Source organism: Cucurbita pepo, chromosome LG19 (genome assembly GCF_002806865.2).
Source record: "Cucurbita pepo subsp. pepo cultivar mu-cu-16 chromosome LG19, ASM280686v2, whole genome shotgun sequence".
Taxonomy (NCBI): Eukaryota; Viridiplantae; Streptophyta; class Magnoliopsida; order Cucurbitales; family Cucurbitaceae; genus Cucurbita; species Cucurbita pepo.
In genome coordinates, this window is record NC_036656.1 from 7763651 (window position 1) to 7773440 (window position 9790).

Below are 9790 nucleotides of genomic sequence, written 5' to 3' on the forward strand. Positions count from 1 at the left end.
TAATGGCGTCCTAACTTTTGGTTAAATAAATATTGGACCTTTATTATTTATGGGGATTTTCTAAAATAAAAAAGGCTAAAAAATATACAATAAATTCAGGTATTTGTGGATCCAAGTTTGAACTACTTTTAGGTATTCAAAGCATTTAAAATTAGGGTTGGTATAAGTAACATCACTTACTTATTTTATAATTTTATATTATAGTTTTTAAATTAATTTTATGATTTTAATCCATCTTATATCATGACCTAATTCATACCAAATTTATATTTTTAAAGTTTTAAATTTTAATAAAAAATAAATTTATATTCATATACCTTCCATTAGCAAACCTTCAAATATATTTATTTTAGTTCGTCTTTGAACTTTTATATTTATTTTGTATTCGGGTTTTTCGAAAATTATATTTGTAATTTTGAAAAAAAGCGAATATATAAATATTTATTATAAATAGATCATATGGCAAATTTAATTAATATCATTATTGTAGAATGAAAGTCCAACCCATTATTAAAAATTTGCATAAAAATGAAAGAACCAACTCGCAAGAAAGTAGTCCACAAGCCCAATTTTTGGACCAATTTCAGACAGCATAGGATCTTTTTTGGTTCAGCTCAGCTACAATAATATTTTTAAAATAAAAATAAAAATACAATTCATGATAAACTCCATACCTCTAATTACGGGGAATCAAGGAAATATTCAACACTAAGCTTATAAAGTTGTGATTAATGGTCGAAAAACGTTGAAATAAAAGCTTTATTTCGATAACCATTTGATTTTTTAGTTTGAAAATTAAGCTTATAAACACTATTTCCACCTATGAGTTTCTTCGTTTTATCGTCCAAATTCGAGTAAGAATTCATTCAGAAGATTAAGAATTTGGCTAAGACAGATCAAGAAACTCGCTTCAATAGCTTTCTCTAGTGGATTATCTACGAATTAAGAAGCAGAAACTTTATATTTAGAAGTTCAAAAAGGAAAGGATGATCACTCATCTTCTTCGAAGTCCATAAGAAAATCAGTCAAGTTCTCAGAGTCATCAACGGCTCCCTCCAGTGATGCTGGATCCTCCTTCTTAGGCTTCCCCTGCATTTTCCAATACATATTCTAATAAATAAATTTCAGAGAATCTACCAAAATGGTCGCTTAGTTTGTTCATTACAAGAGTGTATAAACTGCAACGGATGAACACAAACATATGGATCTTGAAGTGCACATACAGCCAGAAATTGAAAATAAAATGAGTTAATCACCTTAGACTTGTTGAGATGAGGACTGCTTTTCAAGACACTCCAGTTGCGTGTGATTTTTTCCTCTGCCTCTTCATCGCCCTCAACCTCACTATCCTCTCCGTCCTAAATAGCAATTCAAGATGAACATGATTGGTTTATAATTGGAGGAATCAATCAAAAGAATTGATATCATGTGTAAACTCTATATCATATGTGAAACGAACAGCAAAAAGAACAAATGAAAAGACATGGACAGGAACTCACGTCATTTTCACCGATATCAATAGCTTGGGACATGGCATCATCCAAATCCGTCACCTGTTTGAAAGCAAAGACATTAAGAATAAAATGAGATACATATCAATTTTCAACATTCATCAGCTTTTTTAAGGGTAGTCTTCATTCAACTTAAATGAATGGTCGGTTATTTTTCTCTCTACATCAATTTTTTTCTCATCACTGATATAATCATCAGTATTCAAGATTTATGCGCATCTTGACCCATGGGGCAATCACCTAAACCTACATGGTGAAATATGGCCTAAACATGTGATCTCAATGTATCCGAGCTTAGCTTATTCCTTAACCATGGGGCTAGGTGACGATTTGTAACATAAGAAAATATTAGAGCGAGCACATAATAAACGAGGTCCCAAAAAATTATAAGGTTAACTTTGAATTTCATGCTAGAACCAATGTGCCAAATGTTGGAGAACACCATATGCCAAAGGGTAAACGTTTATTTTATCCAAACATCTAAGTTCTCTGGTGAGTATAGAATATTCTATCAAATTTGAACTTCATACTAGAACCAATATGCCAAATATATCGATATATAAATACCTCAAGCTCCTCGTTCTTTTCTTTAGCCAGTATTTCTTCAAGCTCCGTTCTTGATATAATTTTACCATGCTGAATGAAAAAGGGAAAAAGGGAAAAAGGAAAAGGTTAGTACCTCGTGGTGAGACTATAATCATCACAAGCATCAACCTTCGTGCATTATACTACTCGCAGCCGCTAAACAGTTTTTTTTTCTTTTTTTCCTTTTCTTTTAACAAGATACAAAATTTCATAAAGATGAACAAAAACTGAAACATCCTATGGATGAGATATAAAAGCACCCAATTAATTCAAATATCATTATAAGAGAATTAATAATCAAACGTGATATTGGGAGGCCTTGAGTTTGGCTAAGTCAAACCCCTGAAAGCTGCTCACTAGTTTATTAAAATCAAACTTTAATTGGAATATAGGACCTTGAAGGGTGCAGTGGGTTTGGCTGATAGTACATATGGCTAGCAACTTCTACTCTGCATAAGAAACCAACGTGTCTAGATCTAGGTCCACTATCAACAAAGACACAATTAGAACGAGAGAATTGGTAGGGTGGCTCTGGTAGTGAATACTTGGTGGGTCAATAGTGTAAAGGACAAACTATATATTTTAACAATTTTAAGGTCATTGTTCAAATTTTGATGGCGACCAATTTAGAACATTAATACCTATACATTTGTATGTCCAAAATATTGCAAGATTAGATATAATGCCATGAGATTGATTAAGGTGTATGCAAGCACTCATGATTGTGTATGAGGAAATGAATTAGAATAGAAGTAGACCCAAAAGTTCATATCCAAGGAATGGATATTACCCAAAAGTTTCTAAATGAAGGCTCGTCATCCCACTAAGCAATCATAGAGCAGAATGGACCCTACTACCTGCTCCCCAGTCACATACAACAATATATTTCTCCTTCTTAAGCTTCCTACTTTGTGTTTTGAACCTAGGAGTGTATCTAATCCGATCATCACAGCGCAACCGAATCACAAAAAATTAGAAAGAGTGAAAAGAAACTTGAAAAAAGAATAAGCAAAGTAAAGCAACCTCCTTCAGATAATCTAGCATGTCAGGTGTTGGTTCAGTAAAATCTGGACCCCTATAATCAATTATTTCATTGGGATCTTGAATGTAGTTAACGGTAGGGTACACAGGATCGCCACCCCATACTGCAAAAGGCCAACAACAAACTAAATTAGCTTACAGTTTACTTGGTAGAAGAATATCATGTATCCAATCAATCAGAAATGAAACCACTCGATAATTGATACTACGATACTAACAAATTCTTTGAATTTGAAGGCATCATAAATATTGAGAAATGGACCCAAGAGAAGTTGGTGATAAACGTAATGAAAACCAAAATATAAAAAAATATGCTTTAAGGGAAGGAATAGGATGAAAATCAATTTATTACAGTTAGTTGGAAAAGAAAAAACTCGATGCAGGAAATTCCGGTGATAGAACAACATGACAATCAATGAACAAAATTGATAGAACAACATGATAGAACAACATGACAATCAATGAACAAAATTGAAAATAACAAACAAACTTATCAGCTTTGGAATGGATACTTTGTTTAATCTGATCTTCTCGCATACGCATTGCCAATGGATCCCGACGAATGCGAATATCAGTCCCCATCATTATGCGAAACTCTCTCTCTGTTTGATTTTGGAACATTTCGATCATTTGGGTATTTTGATCCTCTCCAGTCTCTTCAAAATGTTTTTCTATGGCATCCTTTGAGGTGTCCCTCTTCCAATCTTTGACCCATTCTGAGTAGAATGCTATGGGACCTATTCTTTCCAATCTCTCCTGTTCAGCTTGAAGTCTGAAGAGAGAATCTGCTTATTATTAAAATGTTCCTAAACCACAGAGACACACAACAGTCTTGTTCGGCTTGAAGCCCATAAATGTAGAATTTATTTGTTATCAAATTTACCTCAACCAACGACAGTGCACAAAATATTTTACAAGCTTATGTGGTTAGAAAACAAATGGTAAGCACATGAGATTAGAATCAAGAGGCAATTACTGAGCATCAAAATAGAATCCACTAGCATTTTTTTTTAATTAAAACATAAGTCTTAGAAGCTCAAAGGATCCAATAGATTTCCAAATTCCATATATTTTGTCGAGTCTAATGCTGCTATGTATGTATGTATGTATAGTAAGAACCCAAATTTTCATTGAAAAAATGAAAGAATACAAGGGCATACAAAAGCAAGCCCCAAAAGAAACATAGTCCAACACTAACTACAAAAACAGATTCCATTCCAAGAGAACGAGACCAATATCATAATTACAAAATAGCCTAGGAATCGACATCCACAAGGAAGCCTAAAACCTAAGAACATCCCAAAGCTCCTCACCCAACTTCTCTATCTCCCAAAAAATCCTATTATTTCTCTCAAGTCAAATACCCCACAGAACCTAGCATGCCATAATTCTTTCTCCTTAAAGTGGTGATTCAAAAGCACTTCCTCCAACAAAGAACGCCCATCTCTACAGAACACCACATTAACCCCAAACGAGCTCCTGCAACGATCCCAAAGGTAGTTTGCAAACTGACATTCCCACAACAAATGGGGGTGCTTTAAGAATATCTTTCAGCTGATAACATTCAGTACACCCTAAACTACTAAATAAGTATGCTTCATTAAAATAAATGAAAACTTTTGTATCATAATATCACTCAAGCTAGGATAGAATACCTTTCTTCCTTGAAAAGATGTCGCCGAGCCCTGTACAGAGAAGTTTCAGTTAATGTTGGATGTTCACCATAAAGCTTTATCTGCCCGGTCTCTGCCATTGCTTTGAGAAAAACCTACAGATATTGAACAAAGAAGGTCAGTATAAGATCTAAAGCCATTTTTCTTCATTTAAACGACATCTAGATTTGTCTGTTGCCTAGTCTAATCATTAAACACAAGAAAAATAGATCAAAGAAGAGCGCCTTCAAGGTCATAGATTATTTTTGTGTGTGAAAAAATAATTTCACCTATAATCGTAATTTACACTGTTTTGCTAGTATGCAAGCATCAAATAGCAGTCGTTGATGCACAAAATATGCGTCTGTAATAACAAACAAGACTTAAGAGGAGACGAGCAACTGGAAATAATCTAGGACTCAAATTCTGTATTTGCACTTTACACTTATGGTGCCCGATATAGCAGCATATTTTGCATCACAAAGCATGTTTTGCATGGAGAGGTTCAAATTCCACTCAACGCAATTAAAGAAGTACATATGCTAAGTTCATTGTTTAACCTTCACTTTTTTTTTTTTTTTTTCCATATGGACTAACCGTTTCAACATCAGCTTTCCTCCTTTGCCACCTAGACCATTGTTCTTTTTCTGGCTTTCTCCAATTCCACCAAAGTTCTTCACTTGTACGAGGCTCCTCTATTGGCTTCTTCTTTTCGGGGTCAATGAATGGGTGAGGGTTTCCAAGCTTTTTGTCTAGATTAAACCCAGTTTCTTCGTCATCAGGTTCTATCTTATAAACAACATACTGCGAAGTAGCATCTTTAGGCTCCTCTATTAAGTCCTCAGAAATGTCAGGGATCTCTGAGTCACTTGAATCTACTTCAGTCACTTCGGATGAATCAGAAGCAACAGCTACTTGTGTTCTATTCTTCTTTCTCCTACTTCCCGGCTTTTGGCCATAGGAAGGAGAGCCCACTGATGCACCGGTTGGCGGGGGAGCCCTTGCAGCTCTAACGCGACTAGCAGTTCCTTCTGGCCAGTATTCTTCTCCTGGAATACTTGCACGTGCCCCTGAAGCTGGTTCAAGCTGCCCAGAAGTTGAGTCCATGTAAACATGGTATGGTGGGCGCTCCACCGATACATCTTCATATGATTCGTCCCCCTTCTCACACTTGATGCAAGGAACCAACTGATTTCTCTGTAGTGATTTTTTCAAAGCATTTCCCACCAGTACTAATCGTACTGGAAATGAACCAACAAATGGTGTCTGGATATTCAACAGAAAATTCATGCGCATTAAGACTGATGGAAAAAAAAGGATGAGCTAAGACAAAACCATTCTTATACTAGGTTGAAAAAGAAAATTTGCAATCATGACATTAATAAACTACAAACCTTTGGGAAATTGGACAAAGGTTTCCCGCCAACACACCCATTAGCATAAAATACTCCCTTCCTTCCTCTATCTGCAATTCAATATCATTGGAATATCAGAAATCAATCACGTTCTTCGCTGACTTATTACAACTAACAGATTCTGTATTGTTAATTAGATCAGCATAAAAGCTGTTAAGCCGTAATCTGGATAATGCTAGCACACCTGGATATAGACATGGAGTAGATAAGGAAGCCATCTCCAACTCAGAAGAAAGCGTAAACAAGCCTGTACACATTTTCTCATTACGATACAATAAAATAGTTCAAAACATGGGGAACAACAAGAAGAACACCAGGTCATTAGACGATTCGGTTGCAAAATTACACTGATGACTCGACCATATTGAAGCCGGAAAACAATAACATTGCAGAGTGAACAGACAGTTCATCGTCCGTTTAACCAAAATTGAGAGGATATTAACATATAAGTAAAAGAAAGGTGTGGAATGTGAAACTCACAGTTGACAATTGAACAAATACTTCCGGCTGCGGCCAACTCCGGTGCGATTTCTATTGATCTCGCGGGCTCCGGCGGGTTTAAGCTGAGGTTTTTCGGGCTCCTGCAGCCCAGAGAGGCGAAGGAAATGAATTCGACTCAGTTTGAAGTGGATAAGGTTAAAAAGGGTTCGAAATTCGGTTTGTCATCTCGACCCAATTTGTTTAGGTTAAGTTAATAATTTCATCCCATTGTTTAAATTAAATGATTCATTATTTATTTATTTATTTATTATTATTATTCAAATAAATATTCAAGCTTCTAATTTTTTTCGACAACATAATGAGTATGCTCGAATTAACGATTAAACATTTCAACCCGGCAATTATGTTGTCTAAAGAATAAACTTTGATTTCGCTCTAAACTAGTCGAGCTATATTATTTTTCACCTAAAATTGTAATTTCCGTACCCTACCATCGAGTTCTCATTATGATTTTACTAATTTGATAACAAATTAAGTTTAATCAATACACAAATTAACTATCGAACATTGTCAAAATTCAAGAGTTCAAAAAAACGTATAATAATGACGAGACGAGTTTTAGCATAACTCAATCTCGTTAAAGACATGTTATTTTGATTGATCTGGATGTCATAAATTTGAATCTCAGTGTTTATAAAAAACAAATTCTTTTAACACTCAAATATTAAATATAAACCGACAATAAAAATATTTGTTATTTTTTATAAATAATTGATGGTTCAATTTTTTTTTATTTATTTATCAGGTGAAAATAAAATAGATAATATATATATTAAATTAATTTTTTTTAATACTTAAAAAATGGTTGGAGGTTTTAAATGTAAAATTAAAAATTTATTAGACAGAGAATTAAAATTAAAAAATATATTAAATATTCATAAATTGCAGTTGATAAACTGCAGATCTAAAATAAATAATTTTGGTAGGCAATAATGACCTGTTGACCGGCAAAACTTGGAAAATTAATTCAGATCATTGTCGTTCATTGACCGTTGTTTGGAATCAGACAGTCAATCTATAAATGCTAAATTAATTATTTTATTTTAGGATTAATTTCCGTGGGCCCTACAGTTACAGCTTGTTATTACTCCATCGTTTTTTGTAATGTTTTTAAAGATTTTAAATATAAATAACATAAAATATGATTTCTAATGAAAATAAAACGTTATTTTGCAAAATATATATTTGTTTTCTAATTTTTTTTAATTAATTCAATTTCTACAATAAAAATAAAATAAATCACTTGAAATGAATTTTTTTGAGGGATAAAAATGGGATTAAAATATAAGAGAAATATAAAAGATTATATTATATTTGGATAAAAGGTGGAAAATTGAGTGAAAATAATTTGATTGGGCGAGAATATTAAGCAAAATTACATTTGAGTCCTTGAAGGGTGTTCTTATTTTCATTTCATGGGCGACTTCAATCTACCACGACCACGACAGCCTCGTTTTCGGGCCTTTCCGATTTCACGATGTTTATGGGGCTTTCCATTTATGTCTTTCAATCTAAACTTATGGTCAAATTCTTTCCGCCAGGTTGTTCCCCCATTCACTTGATCTTCGGCGATTAATTGGTGTTGCCCAGCCGTGTTCATTGGTTTCTTTTGTTTTCTCTTTCCGTCTAGCATTTCCTAAATAGGGTTTGTTCGGACAACATTCAACTAAGATCATAAAAGGAAACGAACCCCGCTGATTTTGGGGTTCTACACCAGTTCTTCATGTTTCCTATTGCAATGTGTTGGTTATTCTGAAATTTTGGTGATTCCTAAACCCTGTCTTTCACATTCATTCGATCTCCTGGTTATTGCGGTATGCGCTCTTGCTTGTATATAGATTTTTGTTATTGCATTGTATTGATACACGTACGGATGCTGGGCTGAACATTTGGTGGGTCAGATGAATTGGTGTGTGTAATTTATGGTTGTTGTAGAGTACGTTTGAGCCTATTGTTAGGTAATTTGTTTTTGTAGATGAAGAAGCTTAAGACAGAACCTCCTGTTGCGAGGAGGTTCAGGTTGTCGCATTTTCTTCTCGTAATTGGATTGTTGTATTTAGTTTTCATATCGTTTAAGTTTCCACGTTTTTTGGAAATTGCTACAACGTTGAGTGGGGATGAAAGTAATACTGGGTTGGATGGGGCAGTCGGAGTGGATGGGGAAGGGGTGGATTTTAGCAAACCATCGTTGGCTTCCGTTTATAAGGATACATTTCATCGGAAATTGGAAGATAACCAGCACTTAGAAGCACCATTGATGCCTAAAACAGAGCCACTCGAAGAGGTGAATAATGTTACCGGACCTATTAAGCCGATTCAGCATAAATATGGTCGGATTACTGGTAAAGTTTCGATTCAGCAGAATCATACTAATGACTTTTCCATCCTCGAGAGAATGGCAGATGAAGCTTGGACATTAGGCTTGAAGGCTTGGGAAGAAGTGGATAAATTTGGATTAAATGAGACTACTGAAAGTTCTATGCTCGAGGGAAAGCCTGAGTCGTGTCCTTCATGGATATCTACGGAAGGGAAGGAACTGTTGGAGGGAGATGGAATCATGTTCCTTCCTTGTGGGCTTGCTGCAGGTTCATCTATTACAATAATTGGAACCCCGCATCACGCTCATGTGGAGTATGTACCCCAACTTTTGAAGCTGGGAGGTGATCCTACGGTTTTGGTTTCACAGTTCATGGTTGAATTGCAAGGATTGAAATCAGTTGATGGTGAAGACCCACCAAAGATCCTTCACTTGAATCCACGACTGAAAGGCGATTGGAGTAAACGACCGGTCATTGAACATAATACATGTTACAGGATGCAGTGGGGAACGGCTCAAAGGTGTGATGGCTTGCCATCAAGTAGCGACGATGAAATGCTTGGTGAGATTAATCTCCCCCTTTCTGTTTTCTTGTGTTTTTCATCACTAGCATTCAATCACTCCCGTGTGACACGCATAACCGGTGATGGTGTATGATGGCTGCAAATTATTTTTCTTCTCGACAATAGTGTAAACTAGTAAATGAGGAATATTTTCAATTTGGTCCAGCTAAAAGAATGATTCTGTTCAGCATGTGTCCCCCCCCCC

General features: G+C 35.1%; 2 protein-coding genes across 2 annotated transcripts in view; one reads left to right on the forward strand and one right to left on the reverse strand.

Moving 5' to 3' along the window:
- Nucleotides 1-741: 741 nt before the first annotated feature.
- On the reverse strand, nt 742-6841 carry LOC111781352 (protein PLASTID TRANSCRIPTIONALLY ACTIVE 12, chloroplastic). The gene is made up of 11 exons (XM_023661894.1): nt 6685-6841; nt 6389-6451; nt 6184-6254; nt 5387-6055; nt 4793-4905; nt 3650-3909; nt 3120-3241; nt 2079-2147; nt 1500-1553; nt 1257-1358; nt 742-1089 (listed from the first exon to the last, which is right to left on the reverse strand). Exons 2-11 carry the CDS (start codon nt 6420-6422, stop codon nt 991-993), a joined length of 1593 nt encoding a protein of 530 aa, XP_023517662.1. The 5' UTR covers nt 6423-6451; nt 6685-6841; the 3' UTR covers nt 742-990.
- Nucleotides 6842-8115: 1274 nt separating this feature from the next.
- The window catches only part of LOC111781349 (hydroxyproline O-galactosyltransferase GALT2-like), a 5163-nt gene continuing 3488 nt past the window's right edge, over nt 8116-9790 (forward strand). Inside the window, exon 1 of the mRNA XM_023661887.1 lies at nt 8116-9584. Within this exon, the coding sequence (XP_023517655.1) occupies nt 8681-9584 (904 nt within the window). The 5' untranslated portion in view covers nt 8116-8680. The remainder of the gene's footprint in view (nt 9585-9790) is intronic.